This window comes from Heterocephalus glaber, unplaced genomic scaffold (assembly GCF_053883595.1).
Source record: "Heterocephalus glaber isolate CG9 unplaced genomic scaffold, H.glaber_assembly_v1.0 deba00001504, whole genome shotgun sequence".
Classification (NCBI taxonomy): domain Eukaryota; kingdom Metazoa; phylum Chordata; class Mammalia; order Rodentia; family Bathyergidae; genus Heterocephalus; species Heterocephalus glaber.
Window position 1 is genome coordinate 10,549,064 of NW_028258324.1, and position 26,726 is coordinate 10,575,789.

Here is a 26,726-nt window from a genome sequence, read left to right on the forward strand (position 1 = left end):
TGGGCTCTTGGTCTAAATTCCTCTGAATCTGGGGACCCAAGTCCCATAGGGAACTGCTGCCCTGATAAAAAGTGTTCTGCCCCTGCCTGAACCTACCCCACCCTTGCCCCTGCTCCTGGCCGGGGCTGGCAGGGCCCAGCAGGAGTGGCTTTCTTAGGGTAGAGGGAGTTCTGGTTCCGCCTGCTGTTCCCATGGCTGGCCTGGCCCAGACCCACATGGCTGTCAGCGCCTGGGCCTGATTCAGGGGCCAGTCATGCTGCAGGGCCGGTTCTGAGCTCACACATCCACAGCCACCTGTTTATCCACTCCTTTTCGCCTTAACCTAGGCCTCCAGCTCAGCTTCTCCTTTTCTGACCAAAGACTCCACCCAGAGTCCCTTTCATCCCGTTTTACCTCTGGGGAATGGTGGAGTCTGCCTAAGGAGGAGGGGCTTGGGGCCTCTAGTCAAAATATCCGCAGGGGCTACTGTCCAGGTGGTGTTCAGAGCCACCTGTGACTCCAGCACAGGGACAGGAACTAAACCTCAGTACAACCGAAAAGGTTAGTTATGTCTTCTTACCTGTGGCTCCTTTTCAACTGAGCAGAGCCACAGATTAATATCCATTTACAAAGGACTTAGCCAGCAAGTGCCATCTTTCTTCCCTCTCACGGTCTCTGGGAACATTAAGGAAGCTGAGGAGGGAAGGCTGCCAAGAGGAAGCGGTCTTCAAGGTGGAGAAGAAACAAGAGGAGAAAGTCATTCTAGAGCAAAAGGTTGTCATGCACAAGGACTTGGCAGGGAGGACCTCAGTGTGCTCAGAGCAATCCACCAGTTATTTGTATGGCTGGTTGTGGGCAGGAGGGTGATGGAATTTGGAACCAGAGAAAGAGATGGAGGAAAAGAATATTCATTTGTCCAACACTTCCAGTACTGCTGTGCTTGGCTTGGGATAGGGTGTAAAGATCAAACAGACAATAGGGTTATAAAGATATTTGAACATATAATTTGCCTTATTTGTTACCATGTCCTTGGTTAGTGCCACAGTCCTGGGCACATGAAAGACACTCAGTAGAAATCTGTAACACAAATAGACAATGGATGAATAGGAATGTATGAATGAAGAGATGGCATGGCCACTTGAAGAGAAAGAGAGAGAAGGAAAAAGAAGTTAGCTGTGCTGAGGCAGAGAACCCAAACCTTAGGCAAAAGCCCTTGGGGGAAAAGGCTTATTTTTCTTTCTTTTTAAATTAAAGAAAAGTTACTGTAGTTTTCAGGACAGACCTTCACTGTGGCTTGTGCAGTTAATCACTCTATAGTAGGAATTTTGGTGTTTTTGCCTCTGTTGCAATATGCTATGAGGCTTTCACAGCACATAGTGTTGAGCAAGCACAGGCTGCGGCTGAGAATCTGGGCAGGGCCATCAGAGCTAGGAAAGAAGGCCAGAATGATTGCAAGAGGCAAACCTGAGCAGGGAAACGGCCATATTTCCCAACACGCGTGGGATATGTCCCCAGGTAGGAGCCTTTGGACTTGCAGGAGGCATTTAATGAGGACAGATCATGACATCTGGTTTGCTCAGAATGGAAAGCTGATGGCTGTCAGAGGGGAGAACCATTCCTACCACAGCTGAATGGTGTCTGTCCATGTGATTCCCACTCACTTCTGCTGGGGGCTGGAGGTTTGCTTGGTAGGTGAAGGCAGGGTGCAGGCACATGCCAGGAGCAGGTCTGGGCCTTTGCAAGCTGGGCAGCCCTGCTGTCCAGGCTCTGTGGTGACCTCCTCCTACCAGGCCCCCAGGAAGAAAACTGCAGCTTCACTGAACTGCAGCATCAACTTCACCTGGAAGAAAGAGGATGCCACCAAGTCATGGGCACCTCCTGGAGCTTCATTCCTCTGGTGAGCTGTGATGCTCAATACCCAGATGCAGATTTACTGTGAAGCTTAACAAACCTTAGGCCTTGGAGCTCTCTCTTGAACAAGCGTCTCCTAAGACTCTAGACCTAATTTTAAGTTCCATATTTTGCATTCTTTCTTTTATAGTTGTCCCCCCCACCCCTGCCGCCATTTGTAAGTTTCAGCCTCACAAAGCTGGACCCACCCCTGTTATCCTTGACTGGAAAACTGTGAGCAGAGAGTGGGTACCTTGGGGCCCAGTGTTCATTGGCCTCCTTTCCAAACTTTTGATCAGGACCCTTGCCAGACAGCTCTGGGGGTTGGATGCTGGAAGCCTTCAGCTCAAAACAGATGATGTTCTCACTGCAGCCCAGCAGAGATGCACTGGAGCCATTGGGCACTGGAGTGGAAGGAGACTGCAGCTACAGAAAGTTAGTTCAGTGTCAGCCCAGGAAATGGCAAGTGTGAACATGCCAGGTCAAATACACTGAGAGTGGTGTCCATATGACCCACCAGGGGGGCATTTGGTAATAACCCATGATTGGCCACTGGCTTAGAGTGGTGCTGTGATATAAAATACTACTCAATCAATCACACATTTGGGAAGGGCGAATCTAAGGCATGTGAATCCTATCTCTTTTACAGCAGGATGCAGAGAGCTCTGTTGCTGTGACACTTTTTGCAGGTATTGGATACTGGCATGGTGGGTCCAAGAAGGCACTATGTGTTGCTGGGGTTTCCGCACCGTCTCCAGAGAGCTTAGTTGCACATATCAAGGGCTATTCAGGGACAAGTATTCACTTTTGCTAGGAGACAAGGCAGGTGAAGTCCTTGGGGGCAGTGAAGTGGCTTTGGTTATCTCTGGGTGATTGGGCCCTGATTCGCTCCCCTTATCTTGGCATATTTTTAACAAGCTCTATGAGTCTGGCACTTGTGAAAACCAGGGGAAGAATTAACAATTAACCAGGCAGTGAGAGAAAGGAGAGAAGCTGGGGCAGCAACTCAGAGCTCAGGGGCTGCACTTGCGCCCTAGAGCCCTGTGCTGCCCCCCCCCCCCAGCCACACTCCCAGCCCTCCTGGTGGCAGCACTGGGTGAGGGAGGAGCAGGCAGGTTAGGGTTACTTCCCCTTCCCTCAGAGAAGAACTTGGCCTCCAAGGGGCTCATCAGAAACATCCAGGCTCAGGTGTGGGCCCCATCTCTCACAGGTGTTCAGCTATCTGGGACAAACATCTCCCTCACCAGGGCCTGTCCAGCCCTGCCAGTCTGTAGCTCCACCAGTCCTGAAGCATGGTTAGACTGCATTTCCAAGTGCATGGAGCAGCCAGCTCAGTCTTTTCCTGAGATGCATGTGATTGAAGAGCCTCTGTCCATTATAGGGACGCTGGCCAGAACATATTGGTATCCCTTGAACCTTTTACTAGGACACATGGTGAGGCATGTACACACATGTGCACACACAAATGTGTGACCATGTACATATGAAAGGCACAATGGAATCAATTTCTTCACACCTTGTTCTGTGCCAAGAAACTATATTGAGGTGGCTCTTAATAGACTAAATGGCACAGAATGTACAGAGGCTTTGAAAGCCATTGGCCAAAAGCGCTGGTGTGGGATGGAGCTCTTGTCAGAGCTTACTGTTCCGGGGTTTGTGATGTCCCTCTCTCCCATGGCTCTCGGATTCAGGTGGAGCTGAACAGGAACCTCTTTTACCTACTGTTTTTTTTGTTTGTTTGTTTTTTGGTACCGGGGATCGAACTTGGGTCCTTGCGCTTGTGCAGCAGGCGGCGAAACCACTGAGCTAAATCACCGGCCCTCCTACTGTTTTTTTTTGGAGTCCTCTGCCATAGTCACTGCATTTTGTTTTGGATACCAGATCCTAGCATAGGAGCATTAGAGAATAGGAACAAGAGCCCTGGGGGTTCAGGCTGTGTCCCGGAACCATCCTGAATCTCAGCTGAACCCCCAGTCCAGGGCTCAATGGGAGCTGCCAAGGTAGCAGGAGGCAGGCTGGGGGACTGGCTGAGCTCCCCACTTAGTAGGGCCCATGGTCATCTGCAAAGTTGCTGCAAGTCTTCCATCTCTTAGCTTCCATTTCTGTGGGCAGGTAGGCTGTCATAGGGGTCACTTTCTCTAGGATCCCACCTTGATCAGTCAGTAATGGGGCTGCTGCCCTGAAGATACTTGCCTACACCCATGGGGTGGTTTACTAATACTTGCGCCATAGCCTGCTGCTTCATGGTCAGTTTTCTACCCGCCTTCTCCTGATGAGATGTGCAAGATTGAGAATCATTTTCTCCTTTGAATTGAAGCAATATACCTTCCTAAGCATTAGGAAAGAGTGGTGATGCTATAGGCAAGGAGATGGTGCCCAAGAACATGCCACACACTTGGATGTCCTCTGCACATGTCCCAGCAGAACAGGCATGGTACCTAGATGCTTGGGTGGTCAGGGACAAGGAGGCTGTGTGCTGGGGGTGGGTAGGACCAAGGTAAGGATAATGGCATGTTTGGACATCCACTCACACTATGTAGTAGGCAGCCAGTGTTTGGCCAAAGTTGATGAGGCTGGGAGGCTGCTACTTACCACATAACCTTTGAGAAATGTTCTTTGTAAGAGTAGGAAAAAGAACCATGCCATCATTCCAACTCTCCTTAAAGCAGCTTCACAAACGTCTAGGACTATAGTGTCCTGATCCTCACCCCCTTTCCTATCAGTGCAAAAAGTCTCACCCATGCCAATAATTTTTTTATTAAAATACTGTTATACCCAGTGGAATGCAGCAGCAGTCCTGGTAAAGGGTGGCATAACAAAACAGCCATGTTTACATTTTAAATATTTATGATAACTTAAACATATACACACATCATGGTCTTTGGCAGAAAACGTTCACAGCACAAAAAATACTTTAAAAGAAATACCAAATATTAATCCAAAATATATTAAGTTTTTTTTTTCACCTTTCACAATATTTTTTTGCCTTTTTTTTTTCCTTCTTTTTGCTTTGTAAACAATGCACATGAACCAAATGTATTTTTCAGCTTTAAACAGGGGTGGGGGAATTAAAAAAAATATGCAATTGTCCAGCAAATGCAAATGTTTAAAAAAGAAATTCATGGAAATAAAACAAGACATATTGAATCTAAAAACAGTGAAGAAAAATACAACAACAAGTTTTAAGGAAAACTGAAAAGAGAAAGGACAAAATTGCTAAAACCCACCAATAGCTCCTATGGCTGAATTGGGGGACTTTAAGACCAGAAGTCAGTCACTGTTGCTGTAGGCTGCCAGGTGGGATGCTTTTACCTTAATTCCAAGTATCTGGCCCAGCTTCAGCGCTTGGGATGGGGAGCTTGAGGGGCCAGCCTCACGGGGGAGAGACTCCACTTAAGAGGACGATCTGAGTTACACATTGTAGCTAATTGACTCGTTTTGGACAGCAGAGTTCCCTTTCCCAGTCCCTCCAGGTGGGAACAAAGAGATTTATGAGAACAAGACAACTTCTCCAGTTTCCTCAGAGAGAACTTGTACTGGACAGGGCCACCCATGTGCACCGGTGGGCATGGCAGATGTCTGTGTGTGGCGGCTCATTTCATCTGGCTCAGAGTTTATAATCAAACTGATAGGTTGTCCCAGGGATAGAACTTTCAAAAGGCTGGTGATGGGGATCGTATTTAAGACAAGATCTAAACAGCCAAAAAGAACCAACATCCTGTGAATCAACCCACGTCAAACACCATGGACCAAGAAGTCAAGAAGGAGGAATAACTGGGCAGTCAGTCAGAAGTTTCAGACATCATGGTGGCAGGGACAATGAGCATGGCCCATGGAGACCAACCTGAACCAACATGCCACAATGTTCTGTTCCATAAGAAAGGGAATTATATACAAACCACATATTGTCCCCCCAGTCCACTGAATGGGCCTTAATCCATTCCAAGTGAGGGGTGAAGCTGTGACTTCTGCAAGATTCACATCCTCAACAGTCCCTAAAAGATTCAAGTCTTGTGTTCCCAAGAAGGCAGTGAGGAGCTGAAGAGCAGATGAGGCTGGCTGGAACTACATTTAGCCAGAGAGAAACATGGTTGGCCTGGTTACCCTGCTTGGTGCCATGGGCAACCACCCTTGGGAATCTGCTCCCCAAACCAACATATCCCCTCTCATTTCTTGCCTAAATGCCAACTGGCAGGGCAGAGGGGGCTCAGATCCCTTCTGGGTTTTCTGGTGCTACCCCAGCAGCAGGTAAAGGGTGAATCAGCATTCTCCATTGGCACAGGTAGAATGTAGCTTAAGTGGAACCTCCTGGGGTGCTGGTTTCTCTCAGCTCCCTCTGCCTTGCAGCACTCCTCTCTGAGCTCCTGGGATCAGACGGTCAGTGGGTAGGGAAAGTAGGGAAGCTGGAGTTAGGGGACACTGGAATGGCCGAGAGTGGCAGAAGAAGGGAGGGCATGATTCAGGGTCTCCAAGGAACCACCTTCTTTAGATCAGTATCTCCACCATATCCGACAAGTCCTGGACTCTGGATGTAACTATAGAGTCTGGAGAGAGAGGGACAAGAACACAGGTACATGCCATGAGTGTCACTAGACTGCTCTTTTTAAAATCTTTGCCCTTTAAAAACTTTTAAGACCAGGTACCCAGGTTCCCACAGTCTGGTCAACCAGGCACAATGCTCTGCTTCTTCCCAACTCTCTCGGACCAGACCACCCTCTAGCCTGGATGACGTGTTTGTGATTTTGAACTGGTTAGAGGGCTTGAAAGAAGCCATGGAGAGCCCCGAGGGAGGGAGGCTGCAACATTCTTTTCATGCCTGTGGCTTTCTGAGATCATGAGGCCCAGGCAAATATGCAGAAGCTAATGTGAAAGGGGAGTGAGCAAGAGAAGAAAGGCCCTCTTCTTAAGTTTCTCCTTCCCAGACTCCTTTTACACAGTTTCCAACTTGTGAGTGCCATCAGGATAACCTGACAAGCTCCAGTATCTTAGGTACGCAGACTGGCAGTGAAATATGTAAGGAAAGGATGGAGGAGGAGAGACAGTGCTTTCCACTGGGCCGCTGTGCTTCTGAATTCCGGATCTATCTCCATTCGGGGTTTCCAATTCCTCTACTCATGCACCAACAGGCCTCATCCTCACACTGGAGTAAGCCAGACCTCTCCTCACTTTTCACCATGTAGAGCTCCCCGTGGAGGGTGGGCAGTGACCAGGAAGCATTTGGGAAGAGGGGGTCTTGGCATCCCAGCTCACACCCCAGCACACACTCAGACAGCTCAGCACTGAAGTCAGGAGGGAGTGGGGGCTCACCCAGAGAGGCTGCCCTCTGGCCACTGCTGCAGCTGGGAAGGCTGTCGGGCTCTGATGTCAGGTAAGCAGAGGTGCTCTCCGAAGGGCCATCGGTCTGTGTGCTCCCATCTCTACTCCCATGTTTGGCATGGGTCGGGAGGGGAGCTGCAACCACTGGCTCTTCCATGGGTGCCCTGTCTGTAGGCAAGGAAGGAGTTTGGTGGTTAATACCTGGCTTAAATATGTAGCCCCAGTGAAGAACATCTCAATGAACTTGACCTACTCGGTATCTCTTTTTCTTTTTGCTTTTTGGTACTGGGGATTGAACTCAGGACCTTGTGCTTGCCAGGCAGGTGGTACCACTGAGCTAAATCCCCCGCCCAGGGCATCTCTTGATCTGCAACAACTCTGGTAAGGCTAAATGCTTCTATCCCCATACCCCAGCCCCTTATGCTGGGGATTGAATCTACGGAGCACTGAGCTACACCCTTAGGCTTTTTTTCTTTTCAGACAGGATCTTGCTAATTTTCCCAGGGTGGTCTTCAACTCCTGCCTCAGCTTCCTGAGTAGCTGGTACTACAGACATGTGACACCACATCCAGCGAACACTTGTTTTAAAAAGGGAGTAACTATCAGGTTGGATTAGTTTCCAAGTGTTTAGAGTGGTAGAACATTTCTATGTAAATGAAATCTAGAATTTCTGTGGTATCTGCTAAGGAGGAAGAGGAGAAAGGGCTTGCCTAGAAGGTGTATCTATACAGAAAACTTCATTTTTGCTTGGCTGGTTAGGTGGCTGGGGCCTATGATGATGGAATGCATGGAGATGGGCCTGACACTCCTCTTGACACAAGCAAGAGAGAGGCTGTAGGGTCACTGAGCCAGTCTCAGTAGGAGTCAGGAAGCTCTGGTTCCTAGGAGCCTTGGTTCTGAGAGGAAAGGTCTGATAATCTGTGCCCATGCCCAATAGCAACTCCTTTCTTTACACACTATCAGCCTCTTCTTACCTATCGTCAACCGGGCAGGAGCATCTGCTTGCCGCTCACTTGATGAGAGCCCTTGCCAGCCCTGGGTCCCTGCCACTGCAGCCGGGAAGATGGATGGCACTGACTTGGCTGGCCGCAGGGACCCCTGGGCAGCTTTGCCAGGGTCCTTCCTGGAGCGCTGCTGAAGGACCTTGATCACAGCATCCTTCTCCAGGATCTGGGCATGGAGCACCTTTAGCCTAGGAAAGGAGACCATGTCCACATGATCAGACCCACAGTCAAGAAACTCTAGACTTCCCACCTTGTGGAAGGTGGTGAGAAAGCCCTCCCTAAAGCCACATGGGACCGTCTTGCCCTTACAGTTCGGACCTGGAGTGGAGCTGATGCTCTTAGAGCCAGGGCACGTGAGGTGCTGGGCCCTTCTCACATTGTCTAAGCAGGTCATGAGGGACATGACCCTCATCCTGGAGGGCAACACTGGGGATTGGGGTGCACAGCCTGGATGCCCCAGCACCTGCACAGTCAGACCATGCTTACAATTCCTGGTGTGCCAAACATGCAGGGTCAGCCTAGAAGCAGAGGGATTGCTGAGCTGAGTAGGGACAGGGACCTGTTTACCAGGGATCAAGGACAGGGCAGAGACTGTACCCTGTGTCTTAAGTGCCCTGGCCTGTCTGCAATGCCGAACCTGCTTTCCATCTCCTGATGCCTGTGGCCACTGGTGAGTAGGCCCTCATTGAAGCTGCTGCTGGGAGAGGGCTGGGGGGAGTGTCGGATGAGAGTGGTGTCACGCTGGGCAGCTGCAGTGGCGGCTGCATCCATGGCAAACTGTCTCATGGCACGTTCCTCCAAATACTTCTGCTCCCACTTGGTCATGTCGGCCTCCAGTGCAAGGATCTGCTCCTCCTTCTCCCGCAGTTGTTCTGACAGTCGCAGGGCACTGAGCTCAGGGGACCCACCATTACTGCTGCCCCCACTGGGGGTGCCTGCCTGTCTCTGCAGAACAAGGAGCATCACGTCAAGGTGGAGGTTGGGGTATGGTGGTTATGGGTCCTTGTGGACATAAGAGTTTATATAATAAATTCTCTGGACTGGACCAGGAGTGCTATCAATAATTACCTCTGTGGGTAAGGTAAGGATGGGAGTGGAGACAGAACTATCTGGTTTGTAAACACTGAGAAATGTTTACACAGAAGCCCAAGTGAAAATAAAGATCCAGGACCTGGGAGACCAACTTCCTTTCTATCTTGGGGAGGTAGATGAGAGTTGGCCAGTCTTCTACATGAAGGTTAATAGCAGCCTACTTTCTCTACCTATCACTGATGCCAACCTGTGCTATTGCCGAGGAAAGGTGACTCCCAAGCCTGGACACAGGCCAAGTGGCAGTCTTTGCTGTGACAAGTGGATGAACAGAAGCATGCAGCAAAGTTAGGACACAGATCAACTGCCCTTGCTTTTCGGGGCCTGCGTTTAGGCCAGGGGTTCCCAGGGCCCTCAGACCTGGCCTCCAAACCTAGAACTGGGGAGGTAGTTGGGGAGCTGGCACCTCAGATGCTGCTCTAGCTCTGTTTTCCTCACTGGCCTGCCCAGCTCACCTGCTGTGCACGCAGGGCCTTAAGTTCTTGCTCCAGGCGTGTCCGCAGACGTAGTTCCAGCTGCTCTCGCTTCTCGCAGGCAGCCTGCAGCTGCCCAAGTGCCTGCTGCAGCCGCTCAACCTTCTCCACATAGGCCTGCTTCTTTCGCAGCTCTTCCTCCGCTCGTGCTGCACGGCCCTGTGCATTGCCCAGAGCCTGCTCGAGCAGCTCGGCCCGTCGCCGCTGGTCCTCGATTGCACTGCGCAGCAGTGCCATCTCACGCTCCAGCTTCTCTTGCTCCTGCTGCTGCTCATAGCCTGCAGGGAGGAGAGGGGCTTGGTCAGGGATGGTGAGGACCCTCACTGCCTCCACTGCCTGTTAGGCTGTGTGTTGGCAACTGCTTCTCACCCTCTCAAGAAGCCTAGGAGTTAGGTCGGGTGATCAACCCTATTTCACAGGAGAGGAGGACACGGCAGGCAGCGGGACCCTTGAGGTAACAACTATGCCACACTATCTCTCTGCTAAGACACTTCCAATTGTGCCAGATGTCACCATCTCCAAAACACAGCCACCATTTCTCTTGAGCCTCGGGATGACTAGAGATGGTAAGACAGGTCTGTTATTCCCATTTACAGATGAGAAAATGAAGGCTCAAGAGGACTGTGGCATGGTCAGTGTTCAAGTGGGAGGACAAGGAAGGAAGAAGAAAAACACCATTTGCTGCCCCACATCTTATTTCACTGAATCCTCCAGCCTCTCCAGGTAGGATTTTTGCCCCCTCCCCCTTATAGAGGAAGAAATATAAGAAGAGAATGGTACTGCCAAATGGGAACCCAAGTTGCACTGATTCCAAAGGTCCTGGCTGGCTGTCTGGCTGTAGTGTGAGACACTTGCCCTTAAAGGGCTCCCTCCCAATGTGTGCCCCAGGGCTTATTCTGTAAACCCAGGCCTCTCCTATTAAGTGCCACACTTCTGTTCATGGTTTTCCAATCTAGATGTAGGCAACCAAGCTCACAAAGGAATGCAAACTCTACAGCACAGTGAAAATGACTCTGGTCCAAAGATTTGTGCCTGAAGTTCCAGCTATCTTGACTTTTAAATCATCTTGTTAATTGCCCAGGGGCACTATGCTTAAAGACTTTCTCCAAATAGCTGGCCCAAATGAGACCCTGACCAAATCACTGGGTCTTCAGTCCATCCTCTAAGCTAAGTCCACTTCTGTGCCTTGCCCTCTGGACGTGTCAGACTAGTCTCCTGAGGAGTAGATGCCTACCCTGCTGGAGAGAAGGAAAGAACAGGCTGTGGGGCCTGCCTAATGAACCCAAAGCACTGCCTCTGGAGCAGCACTCTGATCTAGTAGACTCTTCTGTTACAGTGGAATTATTCTATACTGTGCCATCCAAACAGTAGCCACTAGGCCACATGTGGCTACTGGGCACTTGAAATGTGGCAAGATGGGGAACCTGGATGTTAACTTTATTTCTCATTTATTTTAATCTTTGGGCCATGTTTGAACCTGTCATATTGAACAGTGCCCTTAGCACACAGAAAGGGCATTCACTGACTCAGGGCAGGAAAGGGGACACAGGCAATCCTGGCTTACTCTGGAATTCTGAAGGCTGGCTGGTTTCATTCTTTGGCATGGAGGGAAAAGATGTAGAAGGGTGATGATAAAGAAATGGAACCCTTCACATTCTCCTGCCTTAACATTCAGTCGGTGCGGGGAGGGAGCAGGCAGGTTTGGACTCAGATGGTGTTCCCTACAGCTTGGAAACGGAAAAAAGCCTGTATCTCATCCCAACCTCGGCATGACCAGGGAGTAGAACACTGTTCCATCTTAAAGTCCAGGAATCTGAGGCTCTGGGTGAGAAGACAAGGGAGCAGAGCAAGCAGACTTCAGGATGCCCAGGGAGGGTGCTGAGGGCTGCACAGCTTGCTTAGGGGGAAAAGCAGATAGGAATGTATGTGATGGCTACACTCTGTGCTAGTGCTGCCTGACACCATGAACAAAAACGGTCGACCAGACATCCTCCCAGAGAACTGCTTGGAGTGGTGGAGGCAGGGGATCCAGCCTTCTGCTTCCAGAAACTTCCTGCAGCTTTGTACAACCTCTAAGGTGCCCTGGTGGGGGCTGGGAGGCTGGCCCTTAGGGGCCAAGAGGACCTAATAAAACCGTGGTCTGCTGCCAGCAGGCACCTTGAAGACAGTGTGTGAGTGGGCTAGTGAGAAATGTGCCCTTGCCAAAGGGACTGGGGCCGGGGATTTAGCTCAGTGGTTTAGCCGCAAGGGCAAGGACCCGAGTTCGATCCCTGGTACCAAAAAAAAAAAAGGGACAGGACAGGGAGATGCAGGTGAGCCTTGAGCCAAGAGTCTCCCCACTGCCAGGCCCAGTCTGCCTTTGTGCTCGCCCTGCTTCCTCCCTGCCTCCTCCCAGCCTCCCAAAGCCCGGAGGGCCGAAGGGCGCCAGGCTCTGGCACTCGCGAGCGCGAGCGGGAGGGGGAAGCGAGCGGGAGGGGGAAGCGAGCGGGAGGGGGAAGCGGGGCGGGAGCGGAACAGCCCAGCGGCTCAGGAATGCCAGGCATTCAGGTCACCCGCGGCTGCCTGCGAGATTAATGGCTCCAGCGCGAAGCCAAGAACAGCCTGGCGCTCGCTCACTCCCCAGGGAGCGGAAACGCCTCCCGGGCAGCCTCCCCCTCCTCTCCCCTTCGCAGCCTTCCAGCAACCGCCCCCCTCCACTTCCTTTCTTTGGGAGAGTCAGGCTCTAAAAGCCCTCCCTCCCCCACAGAGCACCCCCATCTGCCTTGCCTACCAGCTCCAGCTCTCCAGACTCCCAAGGTAACCCCCAGGTCTGTACCGCTTTCCCCCATACTCCCTTCCAGAGACCCTTAGCCAGGCCAGAACAGGCTAGCCTACCTCCTGCCAATCTCGTCAATCCCCTTAGCCTTTGTTTTCCTATTCCCAACCTGGCATTGGACTGGGATACAGCGGGAGGCGCTGTCCAGGGCTGAGTGGTCTTGAAAGGGGTGCTGCCAGGCAGACAGCCCTCATGTTGCTTCTGGGCACTCTACCACTCACAGTAGGTTTTCTGATGGGTTCCTTCCTCCAAGCCACCTTACCCAGAAACCAGCCATTCTCATCCCTGTGGGACTCTGAGCCTCTTTCCACCGCTGAGCTCAGGGTTCCCTCTCTGGCCCCCAGCCCCTCCATGCACCTTCACTGGAGCCATCTAATTGCATCTCCATCCCTGCTGGTCCCACAGGTTGCCCAGTCCACCAGGGACCTCCTCATTATTAGTCTCCGGGATCAGGAACACTCTTGGTCTCATGCTTCTGTTTCATGCTCATCGCACCTTTTGTGACCTTCCCATTTCTTGGGCCTGTTTTCTCCCTCTGCTAAAATACCTGCCAGATGCTTAGCCCAATTCTGCTAATGAACAAATGAGTGAAGGAAGGGAGGGAGGGAGGAAGGGGCGGACCGGGCAATGATCTGTCCTTCAAGGATGACCACACATCCCCCTTTAGAGAGAAGCTTCCTGAACCCCTTCTTTATAGATTGTTGGCAGCTTTGCTATGGCCCAGGTCCACTAGGCTTAGAAGCTTCTCATATTCCCATTTCAAGGCTTTCTGTTGCTTGGAAGTCCCCAGGAAACTCTGATTCTTCATTCCTGGTTGCCAGGGCTTCCCTGCCCCATCTCCCCCTGCCATGTCCCTGTTTTGGACAACCCTACACTGATGGTCAGTATCACAGCTCAGAGCATCACTGTTGCCCAGCTTTCTCACAGGTACTGATTGCTCTTCCCAACAAATATAGAACCAGACCTTATTCCTCTTTGGAAGCCACCCCTTCACTGAGGTCTGGTCCTGTGTTGGGCATAAAGTACCCATTTAGTAAACCTCTACCTAAAGTACCACTTTGCAAGGGAGAGGGCCACCTCACCATCCAGAGGGGCCATTGTGGTATCATTATTTGCACACCTGGCCAGGCTTCTTAGTGGGACCCCCTACTCACTCTGAGCAAGCAGCTTGGCCACCATGTCTTGACTGCCCGCCTGGGCCTCCTGGGTCTTGCTTGCCAGGCGGCGGTTTGCAGATTCCAATCTCTCTGTTTCAAATGAAGAAAGACAGATGTTCTAGTGTCAGGCAATGCTGCCTGCCTGGGATTTTCCCTGGGGCTCTATTGATGCCGCTGCCTCCTCTAAGCTGCCTCCTCTAAGCTCGAGGAGGGGAGGCCCAACTCAGCCACCTAGGAGGAAACATCCTTTGTTGGGACCACATGCTGGGGACCCATGAGGCGCTCCAAGGCCCAGAACACAAGAGACAAGCATCTCTCCATCAGGGTGTCCCCCAAAGAGTCTCAGCCTGGCTTTGGAGTCAACTTGCACTTAGGTTTGCAGAGAACAGAGATTAGGGATTTTCCCCCAGAACAGCAAAGCTCTGCAGATGCTCCCCGGCTCTTCCACTGTGTGCCTGGTTCTCACCTCTAAGATCACGGTTGAAGTCCTGCAACCGCCTCATTTCACTGTCCATCTTATTCCGCATGGTCTTCTCCAGGGCCTCACGCTTGGAAGAGGCCCTTGTCAGGCTCTCATGGGCTTCAGAGAGCCGCTGGATTTCATTCTCCAGCTGCAAGAGGCACAAGCAGAGCTGAAGGAAGGACAGGGCTCCCAGGTACTGATCCTCGGCAGACCTCCCACTTTACACCAGAAAAAGGGAGAGAGGAGAAGATAAAAAGCAAGCAAAAGCCGGGGGTTTAGCTCAGTGGTTTCGCCGCCTGCCTTGAAAGCACAAGGTCCCGAGTTCGAGCCCCAGTACCAAAAAAGACAAAAAGCAAGCAAAAAACCTAAGTGGCTCTAGTGGGATAGTCAGAAGCCTGCAACTTCCTAAGGAGGGCCAGACTGCTGGGACCAGCACCAAGGGTCCCACCTGGTGCCCAAAGGACCAGATGCTGACTGTATCCTGGGCCAGGAACTCAGCAAGGGACCACTTCCAAGGCACCTAAATACAGCTTTTCTATTCCCATTGTCCTTTGGCTGGTGTCTGCTGAGAAATCTGAGGACAAGGGGGCTAGGATGGGCATGTTCTGGGTGGTCTGATTCAACCAAACATGACAGGCGGGCCTGAGGCTATCTGCTGAAGCTGGACCTTAGCTCACAACTCTAAGCCTTCACTAAAGAAGGGGGCACCAGACCTGAGCCTGAACCTCTCTGGAGTCTCTGCTTCACCCTTTGCCATTATCCACAAAGAGGGCCACCCTGGTCCCAACTGCCCCTCCCACTTTGCGGCCACAGGTCCAGCACGTGCTCCTAGCTGGCTTGCCATGCCAACAAGTCGTTTTTTTTTTCCAAGAGGAGGGACTTTCTCTTTGGCCTGGAACAGACTAGCTGTTGTGTGGGGGACACAAAGAGCTCTCTGTGGGAGGTGTCCAAGGGAGGCGGTGTGTGCAGAGGCAGGGTGTGAGTGAGCAAGGAGCTCGTGAATGAGGTCTTTCTAACTGCCACTGGCCAGCAACTGCTCATGCTCCAGGCCTGCTCTGCTGGCCTCTCGGCTGTTCCCCAGCTGTCTGGAGTCAGCTGGGGAGGTGCATGAGGAGTGAAGGGGGGATAGGGGCCAGAAACACAAAAATCCAGCCAGATGTAGGCTCTCAGACTCCTCTGCCTCCCTTTACCCTGCCCACTCCCTCATCAGACCCTGGAGGGCCCTACCTTTCCTACCCTGAGATCCCAGCAAGCCTACCTTTTCAATGCAGCTCGCCTTTTCTACTGAGCTCTCCAGCTCCCTCTGGAGCCTGGCATTCTCCCTCAACACAGCTTCCATCTGGGCCAGATGGGGACTCCCCACGGTGGCTGAGGAGGCCTGGACACTTGCTGATCCCTCCACTCCCAGACCATGAGTCCCATGACCGAGAACAGCCGGATGTGGGGGTGCAGGGTGCTCCTGGGGCTGTTGCAGGTACTGGTACTGCTGCTGCTGCTGGAGGAACACAGGAGGTACTTGGGCCTGCAGGATCCTGGGGAATAGAAGACATGACACTCAGAGACCTCAGATTCCCCACTGCTAATACTAATAAACTGTTAACTACACAGCATCTCCCGCGTTAGGCAGTGACCAGTAGGGAGGGTCCTTCCCAAATGGTGGCTGAGCCAGAGAGCAGGGCTGGAGGGGATGAATGCCAGGATGTCATGCCTTGCCTCACTAGGGCCAAGGCCTTAAGGATCACCCTAAGCCATCCTAGGCCTCACAGGAACTAGTGCTCCGATAAGGTTTTGTTAAAAATGCACCCTTGAGGGCCGGGGATTTAGCTCAGTGGTTCCACCGCCTGCCTCGAAAGCACAAGGACCCGGTACCCCCCCCCCCCAATATGCACCCTTGGGCCAGGTGTGGTGGTGCACATTCATAATTCTAGCACTCGAGGGGCTGAGGCAAGAGGATCATCGAGAATTGAGGCCAGCCTGGGGTATATAGTGAGTTCAAGGGCCAGCCTGAACTACAGAGCGAGACCCTGCCTCAAAAAAGAAAATGCACCCTTGAGCTTTCTAATCAATAGAAGTTTCGTTTTGGTTCTAGAGGTCACATGGTTCATAACAAAACAGATAGTCTTCCAAGACCCCAGGGCAGTTGAGTAGCTGGGCCCAGCAGCTACCCTGTGTTTGTTACAAGTCCTCAGTTTCAGGTCCACTGAAGTGGCACACTCAAGTTTTCTTCTTCCTATGTCAGGTCTTAGTACCCATCCTCTCAACTCCTAGAACATTCCTAGAGGGCTTTGCTTAAGGTGACATCAGTAAGACAGATGTCAGGGTAAGAGTGTGATACATAGGGTTCAAATCTCAGCTCCAGCTGTTAGATCTTGGGCAAGTGCCACAGGCCCACAGTGTGGCTATTTCTCTGCTGTATCAGGAGGGTCTCCGGCCTCACAGGTAAGAACTGGTAGTTGCTGGGAGATAGCAAGCACTCCCTTAATGGCAGGTCATCTCAGCTTTCCCAGGAGGGACCTTAGCCTCCTCTAAGTTTAAAGTCTGAGGACTGCCTTTGGGTTAGGAGGCTGCAGAGGGATAATGTTCTACTGGTATAACATCACCCTCAGGGCTCTGTGTTGAAGGAAGGAGCAAAGAGAGGCATGGGAAGTCACAGGGCCTTTCAAAGGCCTTGTGACTCCAAGCATCACAACTGCTTCCATTCATAAAGAAATTTTCAAGTTTTAGAAGCACATAAAAACTGAATTCCACTCCTGGATCCATCTGCTCAACACCTATACCCATTCCACTCGTACAGCCCAGGGCTCCCTTGGCTCTTATTAGACCCTAGGCTCAAGTCCCTGTCCCCAACACCCAACAGTCTTCATTTGTCAGCTGAAAAGAGAAAGCAGCAGGTGCATTTCCCTGCTACCTAAAGTGAGGCTTCCAGTGACAGCTGAGCAGAGCCCCATGCCCCATGGAATGTCCAAACTCCGCTTTCTCTGATAATGTGGCCATTCTCAGGGTGGCTCCTGAAACCTGCTGCCTCTGCATGGGAGCAGGCAGACACAGTAGCATTCTTTGGGGATGACTTAGCTGCAAGAAAGAATAGTGTCTCCTTTCCCGCCACACTTGCTTTCCCTTCCCCTTGCTCTCCCCCTTCCCTTTTTGTTCTCCTTCGGTCTACTTCCCTGCTATGATATTATCATTTCCTGACATGGTTCAATAGGGCTAGTCCAAAAGAAGAAACCACGACTCAGCTTCCGAAACTCTTCCTGACCAGCCCTGAGAAGGGAGATAAAGTGGGAGTCTGGAGGGGTTGGAGCTGGAGAAAGCCCATGAGGCTTCATCCCATGGTTCCTCCACACCAATGCTGTCACACTACTTACTCATTTCTTGAGAGCAAGGAAAGGCATCTTCCCCAGTAGACCAAATGATGGGAAAGTGAGTGACTAAATGAAGACTCAGCAGGTGTGAAGAGAATCAGACTTTGACCCTGAGCCACCACGGGGAGTTCATAAATCCACAGGCCCCTCTGGTGGCATTCCCTGGATGTCCCAAAGGGATGATGCAACAGTGATGGATGTGTCTGCCTCTCTGGAGAAGGCGCTGAGCCAGCTGAGATCACTGAGGCAGACCCTCATTTCCAGGAACACTCATTTCTGCAATTATCTGGCTTCCTGCCTCCCAGGTCCCTCCCTTCCATTCTGGCCCTTATGCTCCTTTTCTCTACATGCAGACATGTGTTACCCATGGATTCAGCTTTTGAAGCTTAATCAAAGCACATCCTCTCGTGGCTTTCCTTCATACTTAGTCAAACTCTAACAATCCCTTCTGAGCCTCCACAGAAAGGAACTCATCTCCAGACTCCTGTCCTACTACTAGCTATAGGCACATGGAAAAGCTTAAAAGGAAATGAACACAGTGACAGGACAGCTCTGACAAAGTGGTCTTTAGGGTGGCCACCTGGATCTTTCAGTCTCATTAGGAACACCTCTCTCCTGACACAGAAAGCAAGCTCTCCACCGAAACAAAAACAAAACCTCCAGGGGAAGTCCCATCTTCTTTCTTCTTGAGAACAATTTGCCAATGACTCTCATTCTTTGTCCTTAGGAGGTTCTTTCTGCAATCTTGCCTCTAACCCTTGCTACATTTCCTAACCCCTGGGAACCTTAGTTAGTTGACTGCTACTGCTAAGCAGACAGTGGTATCTATCTCTGAACCAAAGCAATGATGCTAACTTATGTGACCTTGGCTAAATTCTCCTCTCCTCCAGCCTTTGAGTCTGCCTTCTCTCTTCAAGGAAGGAGGGGGTTACATCAGGCAGCCTCTGGAGCTGGAAGGGGTAGAGCGGGCTAGTGATCTTATCAGCTCAGACTCCTGGCCAGGAGAGGACACTGAAGCTCTCCTCCCTGGGAGACTACACTGGAAGAAATCGAGGAGCTTGAAAGGCCACAATGGGTGTAGTTACCTGACTTCAGCATGCTGGAAGTGCGGGCTACCTCTGGCGCGGTACCTCGGGTCAGTGACAGCAGTAGTCTCATGAGAGGTTATAACATGGGGGTACTGTGGTGGGGGTCCACGGGTCTCTGGGCCCTCAGCAGGAGGGCCCCGGGGTAGAGGGCCCTGCTGGCTTCGAGCCAGCTGTGGGAAGCTGTGAGAGGAGCTCATGTGGCTGGGGACTCGGGCACCATTCCTCTCCAGGGAAAGCTGCAGAAGCCGTTCACTCAGCGAGCGCACGTGCCCATGCCTCAGCTCCCGTAAGGCCTCATCTTGCCGGCGGCTGCCTCCAGGGGCCCCACGAGGATCCCGTTCGCTGACGTGTGGCCGTGGCCCTGCCTGCTGGGCTGCATAGTACTGCGAGTGGGCTTTGGCCTCCTCATAGGTAGGCAGCTCCTCACCCTTGCTGGGCTGTGGGCACAGCCGGTAGAGGGTATTCTCTGCCAGGTGGGTCTCACCACCCTGGTGCTCCTGGCCCTGGGGCTCCTGTCTGGTGGCCTGCTGCAGCACCTGACTGTCCTCGGGTGGCAAGATCTCCAGAGAGGCCTGGGGGCTCCCTGTGCCCCCAGCTCCAGCCCCACCCCTAAGGGCCTGCTGCTGGATGGCCAACAGTGTACGTGTTTCCGTCAGGTTGCCATAGCGGAGCTGCTCCTGGATGAGGCGGTGCAGGACTGTCCCAGAGGAGTCTTCCAGGGTCCTCATGATTGTTTGGCTTACACACACCTGCCTAGACAATGGCCAGCAGGCACCTGACCCCAGAGCACCTGGAGAGAGAGAGAGAGCGAGAGAGCGAGAGAGAGAGAGAGAGAGAGAGAGAGAGAGAGAGAGAGAGAGAGAGATCACATGAGAAAGGGGACAACATTCTATTACAGTCTGGTTGCAAGCATAATGGTAAACAGCAATACTGGGGTAGGTGAGTTTCACACAAGCCTGGGTTCAACTGCCAGTGCTGTTCCCAATTGATTAAAGCAAATTACTTAACCTCCAAGCCTCAGTTTTTTCATTTAAAAAATGAAATGAATGAATACTGCTTGCCACACGGTTGGGATTTAAGAGAGACAATAACCGCTGAGCTCCTGGAACACTGTAAATCCTTGGCAAATGATTACCATTGTAATGACATTCACAGAGACTTATTAACCCTAGAGAAATATGACAGCAGACCAGAAAGTAATCCAACAGAAACAGCAGCCCTCTGAAGTCAGCCACCCAGCAAACATCTTCATGGATGACCCTCTGGCCAGCTTAGCTCAGATCTAACCACTTAGCTGCCCAGACCAGAAATCAACAGGACTCCTGTTTAAAGAATGAACTGACCCCATAGGAGCCTGGGCGACAGTTCCCAGGTACCCCTAGAATGAAGACGCCTTGTGGCCAGCCCTGGCACAAGGTACTCCCGTCTACCCCCATAAGCCATATACAGGCTTCCCTAACTCTTGCTGAACCTCGCAACTCCTGGAGGACAGATCCTGGGCTCTGCTTCATCAAAGGCTGCTGATAAAACGAATCTGAGAACCCTTGTCATGGATGACCTTGGCAATCACTGTGCAAAGTGAACAAGAAGAGGGAGAAACCACCTCTGAATTGGGGAAAAGGGATGACAAAAGAAAGACCGAATACAATGGGACAATGGTTTTGTGAGATGGGGCAAAAAGGTTAGCAGGCCAGCCACCTAGTGAGTGCTCACAGAAACAGCATGGGAGCCAGGGGAAAGAAAGAACTGCAGGTCCTCCTAATTATGATCATCCCCTCTCTGCACACATTTGCTACTGGAAAAGCCCACTAGGACACTCAGTATCGTTCTTGACATCAGTAACAACCTTATAGGTCTGAAGGATAGGAACTGTGAGTCAAAGGTTTGAGGAGATCGTATCCAAGGAAGTGGGTCCCTTTTGTGACTGGCCTCCCAATGGCTCAGGGCCTGGGAAGCTGCCTGCCGCCCTCACCCAGCTTCATTTCCACAACCTCCTCCAACACAAACCTCTAAACTGAGATCCAGGGAAAAACAAGGAAACTCCACGCTGCCACAGGCTGTGTGTATGGGGGGTGGAGGGAGAGCGGAATGTGGCCTCTCCTCCACCACAAAACCAGCCCTGGTGCCCTGCCTCAGGCTTGTCATGTTGGCATAGCAGCCATTCCCAATCCACTCCCCACTCCCAGGCCTCCTAGATTGGGAGGAGGGGTGAGCGTGCACCCAATCATCGTCCACACCCCCAAGACTCCAGTACCAGGGGCAAAACAAGCAAGCAGGAATCAATTCGTATGGAGTTTCATCTGCAGGGCATTTCCCAAGTTAATCACTGTCTGGGCTGACTCCTGCTGAGGAGGATCCGGGAGCGGTGAGAAAGAATGCAGAAACCTTCCAGAGATTCCAGGCGCGCCAACAGTGTTCCAGGACCGTGAGATAGGCACATCTCCGAGGCCTCTCATCGCAAATTTGTCCCAGTCAAGCCTGAGATGCACAACCTTTCGGATACCAAATGTCTGAGCTGTTACTAAACTCGGTTTCCCTTACCAGAGCAGAGCGCCTCTACCGAGGTAGCGCACTGCGCCCTCTGAGAGCCACCTTGCCAAGCAAGCGCGCACCTCCAGCCTCGCCAGGGCTCACACTCTCCGAAAGAACCACAGCTAGTGTCCAAATCAGATCACAGCGGGGCGGATCCGAACCCTGGCAGACCCCAGTGCACTTCGGGAGAGCTGGAGAGGATACTCCGCGGCCCGGAGAGGTCCTTAAGCTTCGCAGGTCCGCCTCCCTCGCTCCCTTCCAGGCCTCTTTGTTTTCCAAATACTCCAGCGCTGACGTCACCGGGCTGGACAGCAGGCTGCATTCTTTCTAAGTGAGAGCCAGTTCGTGGCTCCAGAGAGGATTTTCCAAGGAAGACAAAGAGGAATTCTTGGGCTAGTGGGGGACAATGACACCTGTATCCCCCGCCTAGCCAAATCTGCCACTAGGGCCCTACAGCCTGAGGCGCCTGCAGCCACGTTCCATGCCCCCCAACCGCAACCCACAATCCGAAACCTCCCTGCGCTCTCAAAATTTGCCCCCTCCTCCAGCCCCGGGGGATCCGCGAGCCTTCCAGACCCCGCTCCAAGCGCACTGCTCCCTGGGCTAGCAGCCCTTGCCCGGCTCAGCGACCGCCTCGAAAAAGCACACTGCACCCGGGGGACGAACGCTCGGCGTAGTGCTCCGGATCCTGGAGAAAGCAGGGCGCGGGTACCCGGACTCTCGCGGGGCTCGTCCCTGTGGAGCACGGAGCGGCGCTGCTTACCGCTGAGGGTTGCGGGTGCCTGGCGCTCTCAGCCCCGATGTCCCAGGCCGGCTCGCCCGGCTCTGCTCAGCTGCAGAGGTGCGCACTCGGCGGCGGCGCCGACGCTCTGGCCGCTCGCGCCCCAGCGCGCAGCCCCTAGGTCGGTCCGCTGTGGAGGCGGCAGCTATGCCAGGAATGTGAGAGTTTCAGGTTCCCCCTCGGGATCAAAGCGAACCACAAATAACCTCTCGACGCGCCGCCCTCCTCCGCCCTCCGCCGCCCTCCGCCCTCCGCCCTCCGCCTCCTCCCGCTCCCCCTCTGGCCCCCGCCTTTCCCCGGGAGGCGGCGCTGGTTGCCCTGGGCCCGGCCGGAGCTCCGTCCTCTGCCGCTCGGGCTCGCTGTCGCGAGGTGCCCCCTCCCCCAGCCTCGACGTCGGAGCCACTGGGGAAGCTTTAATCCAACTCGACGCATGACTGCCACTCCCCATCCCTGCCTCGCTCTCACCTGTCATCCCCAAACCTACGGGCGGCTGGGCGCCTGGAGGCGAGCACCGCGCGCCCGGGTCTTGCTGCGCGAGGGATCTGGGTGGACGACTGCAAAGACACCCGTATTATTCCCCCTAGGACCCCTTCCCTGGTCAAGAGCTGCGGAGCCTCTCCCCTAAACCCCGCCGTTTTCACTCCCAGCGGCAACCTTTGAATTGCACTTTTTTTTTTTGGTACCGGGGATCGAAAATTGCACTTTTATTGTTTACAAACACCTTACAGCCGTTCAAAAGAACTGTCCCCACAGGAAGTGTGAATCTGGGTTGGAAAAATCTGCAGAATTTGCCTCACCTACCCAACCGAATCGCCCTCCACTGGGCGCCTGGTCCGCCTCTTCCCAGGTGGACGCCTGCTCTGACGCTCTACCGCACCACGCCTCCTCACGCCGCCCTCACAGCTCTCTATGCCCTTCCTGAGACTTGGGCACACAGGGCCTCTGCAGATCATGGGGCAGGAGTACGGGAGTGGGTGGTCAGGGTCCTTCCACTCAGGGAGAGTCGGGCTGATTTCTACCCCTGGCTGTACCCTTCCCCCTCTCTTCAGCCTGGAGTTTGCAATTCCTAGATTTGCTGGAGGCAACCAGGGCCAAGGAAAGTTTGCAAATTCAATGGCTGAGGACACTAATTTTTTTTTTTTTTTTTTTTTTTTTTTGGTACCGGGGATCGAACTCGGGACCTTGTGCTTGCAAGGCGGGCACTGGAACCACTGAGCTAAATCCCCAGCCCAACATTGTTAATTTTTAATAAAGACCTCCTAAAAGTTCGTGTGTGTGTGCATGTGGTTTACTTGGAAACCAAATATTGCATTTCAAATAGTGACCAGAACCAATACAAATGAGAAAATAGGCCACCTGGGCCAAACAAAGAGGTCACCTTACAAGGAGAAGCTATGGCCAGGATACCAGTGTCCTAACTAAACTTGGTAGGTAGGAATCTTATGAATGAAAAGGAAGAGAGAAGTTCCCAGATGGCCTCACCTTATGGACAGCATTCTTCTTGGAAACACTTGATAGAGGTATGAGAGTGGGTGTAGGCTTGCGCACTCTGCGGTTGCAAAATCAGGGGAAAGGCCACATGGTACAGTTCTGTTTTTCAGGGGCTTTTAAGGGGACACCTAAGAAAATGTTTCACAGACATTCTTGAGATGGTTGCAGAACCAGGTCTGTTTGAGGCAGCTGGGGTCAAAGAGAAACATCTTGGGGTAAGCAAGCCTGCTGCAGGCCAAGTCAGGCCCCTTGACTGCTCATCTCTGCATCCTAAGGGGGCAGAAAAGGGAGTGCCATTCCAGTATCAGTATGGGGTTTTTTTTTTTCTCTTCCGTTTGTAAAATAATGGAGGGCAAAGCCAGGGGTCTCAGCAGAGCCTGCCTGAGCTGCAGCCCCACCTGGCTTGCAGGATGGCTGGGTGGGTGAGAGGGTGACAATGGTGAAAGGTGCCAGAGGGAGACGTGCACAGGTGGGCATTTGGCTGGCCAGCCTGCTTGCGTGCCAGTTTTCATGGACAGCAGGGTAAGAGACTGGCCTGGTGAGCCAGGGATTTCTCCCTCTTACCTTTGTCTTTTTCAGCCAGCCTTGTTCCCTCTCTCTTATCCACTCCCCTCCAGCACAAGTAATGATTCTTCCCAGATGACAGTATTGCTCACTGTTTCTGGAATCCTGCCCAGGAAAGATGCAGAGGTGAGCCAATTCTCAGACTAAGCCAGGCTCCAGGCCTTTACTCTGGAGTGTGCAGCTAACAGGGGCATGGCTGCATCATAGGTGTGTACAGGGCTCAGTGAGAGATCAGGCAACCGCACCCTCATCCCCTAGCCTGAGTCTATGCCTGTGCTGTGACACAGCCCCAGCCTGGCCATGCAGTTGCATCTCAGACTGGAATATGAAGAGTTCTTAGTGGATCCCTTCCCTTTCACAGCCCCGGTTGGGAAAGGAATGATCCCCATCATTTTCCAAATGGTTGACTGGAGGAAGAAGGACTCCAAGGCCCAGGTGGCAATGTCAAAGGAAGTCTGCTTTTCAGTTGTGAAATTCCCCCTTCCAGCCTCCTCTTTGACAGCTTATGGGAACGGGAAGCCTTCCAAAATCTGGAGCAGGAAGCAAATCACAGGAAGAGTCTGGACATTGGGGTGGAAGTGCCCATGCTCCAGCTCTAAGAGCAGAATAAAAGCCAAGAGAATGCCTCCTTCCATTTGCCCTTCTGCAAAAAACTGTTCCCTCTTCCCTCCCTCTCACGCCTCTCCCTTTACAACTGCTTCTAGCTTTAATCTCCCCAGTCCTCCGCTTTCACAGTTGCCCCTTTTCCCTTTCAGTCCCAGGCCTCAGGCCTGGAATCTCCATCAGGCACAAGTTGGCTCACAGGATCTGTGTCTTTGGAAGTTAAATCCTCCAAAGGTAGAACATTTGTGAATTGAGGCCCCATAATAGTTGAGGTAAGAGGGTGATTTTCTTTCTTTTTTTTTTTTTTGGTACAGGGGATCGAACTCACGACCTTGCACTTGAGTGGCAGGCATGGTGCCACTGAGCTAAATCCCCGGCCATGAGAGTACTTTTCTTAAAAATGAAGGAAACTAAGCTGGGCATGGTGGCACATGTTTGTAATCCTAGTACTCAGGAGGCTGAGGCAAGAGTATTGCTGAGAGTTTGAGGCCAGCCTGGGCTACATAGGCTTAGGGGAAGAAGGAGAAGGAGAAGGAGAAGGAGAAGGAGAAGAGGAGGAAGAAGAAGAAGAAAAATGAAACTCTTCACACCCCTTGAGCCTCTGGTCTTTCTTGTGGTCCTTTGCTTCTGGTGCTTCTGCAGGCCAGGACTGGGATGATTCTTGCAAAAGGTGAGGTGACAGAATACAGAATATGGAGGGAGCCAATCCCTGTCCCCATTTCCTTCCCTTCTTCTGGGGTCTCTGAGTGCCCAGAAAGTCCATGACTCTCAGTCCTTCGTGGAACATATGTCTCAGTCCTGTGTGGACAATGGTGAGTAAATGGAGAAACAGCAGGATACCCCTCAGTTTATTCCTGTATGGGCAGCCATTATGCTGGAGAAAGGGCTGGGGCGGGAATCTAAGAACTGATAGCTTTGGACCAATGGATGAAGGAAGGTCATTAGGGAATATCAGTGTAGCCCCCAGCAATTGCCTTTTCTGCAAAGCTGCCTTGTACTGTGAATACTGATTTAGTGGATGTGCCGCTGCTGCCCTGAAAGACCCTCTGCTCTGGGTAAAGACTGCAGGAAATGTGAGGTGGCCCCCCCGGTTTGCAGTCAGATAAGAAAGAGCCCAGGGAAGGATTTTGTGCCTGTTGGGTGTAGGGCCAGTAAGATGGAAGAGTGCCCCCTAGTGAACCGCATCCCCAGCTGCTGGGGTCAGTTCAGCAAGAGACTCCCTGGTCCTGGGTCCTGGGGTTGGGAATGGGGATGGGAGTGGAGAGGAGAGGGAAGAATGAGACATTTGGGAAAAGGTTTCGTCCTGGAGCGGATGTCTCTGAGACCCCTCCAGGAGTAAACTGGTGGCTCCAGGTGTGTTTCTGAGTCCCGTGTCTGCATCCCCCCACCCTTCAGCCTTTCCTGGGTTTATCACCTGGCCTTTAAAGAGACTTTATCACCACAGCTTTGTGTCACTGACACTGGGAAACACTTTGCATTCACCCCATTCACCCTCCACACATCTCTTCTGTTCCGTATTTCATACGGTCATTCGACACAAATATTTCCTGAGTCCCCACTCTGAGCCAGCCCCTCTGAGTCTAAGACGATCTCCACCCAGCTGCGGCTCACAGGTCTCTGGGAGCAAGGGAGAAAGACACAAGCACACTACAGAGTGAAGGAAGGGGGTACAGCCACGGCAGGCTTCCCTGAGGAAGTGCTTCTCAAGCCGAGTGCCAAAGGCCAGGTTGGACTGGGCGGAGTCTTCCCCAGGCTGGCATTTGCAGAACCTGCAGAAACAGCACAAATTCCTTGGTGCACTAAAACCAAAGCAGGAAGTATTGGCTATTTCTAGGAGGCAACTGACTTTCAGCCACCCATATGTCCCTTCTCAGGAGTAATACTGAGAGGGAAGCATCCTAAAGGGCATGAGGAAACTTGGGGTGTTGGATATATTTACTATTTAGATTGTGGTATTCATATGATAAAACTTACCAAATTATGCTCTTTAAGTAGGTGTGCTTTGTTATATATTAAAAAAACATTTTCAAAAATCAGATAGTACTATATGAGAAAATATCACCCCACTCTGCTCCCTCCACTGAGCTCCACTAAATGAGACAATCACTTTAAATTCTTT

At 52.2% G+C, this 26,726-nt stretch overlaps 1 protein-coding gene across 2 annotated transcripts; it reads right to left on the reverse strand.

Annotated features, from left to right (window-relative positions):
* Positions 1–4,610: 4,610 nt before the first annotated feature.
* On the reverse strand, positions 4,611–22,212 carry Amotl2 (angiomotin like 2). Of its 2 annotated transcripts, none has more exons than XM_004834265.4 (10): positions 21,932–22,212; positions 18,634–19,426; positions 15,445–15,718; positions 14,190–14,334; positions 13,721–13,813; positions 9,734–10,029; positions 8,827–9,134; positions 8,160–8,377; positions 7,177–7,353; positions 4,611–6,413 (listed from the first exon to the last, which is right to left on the reverse strand). In XM_004834265.4, the coding sequence occupies exons 2-10, from the start codon at positions 19,362–19,364 to the stop codon at positions 6,355–6,357; spliced, it is 2,301 nt and encodes a 766-aa protein (XP_004834322.1). In that variant the 5' UTR covers positions 19,365–19,426; positions 21,932–22,212; the 3' UTR covers positions 4,611–6,354. The 2 variants fall into 2 exon arrangements, with proteins under 2 accessions (XP_004834322.1, XP_021100965.1); XM_021245306.2 differs by lacking the exon at positions 21,932–22,212 and adding an exon at positions 21,178–21,304.
* Between the last annotated feature and the right edge of the window lie 4,514 nt (positions 22,213–26,726).

Bases quoted from the DNA above. Each gene is read 5' to 3' on its own strand.
- Amotl2 (XM_004834265.4), bottom strand. From the start codon at position 19,364: ATGAGGACCCTGGAAGACTCCTCTGGGACAGTCCTGCACCGCCTCATC. The intron at 13,814-14,189 runs GTGAGAACCAGG...CATTTGAAACAG, and splicing joins CTTCAACCGTGATCTTAGAG to AGAGATTGGAATCTGCAAAC. The intron at 10,030-13,720 runs GTGAGTAGGGGG...TCCTCCCTGCAG, and splicing joins GGCCAAGCTGCTTGCTCAGA to GCTATGAGCAGCAGCAGGAG.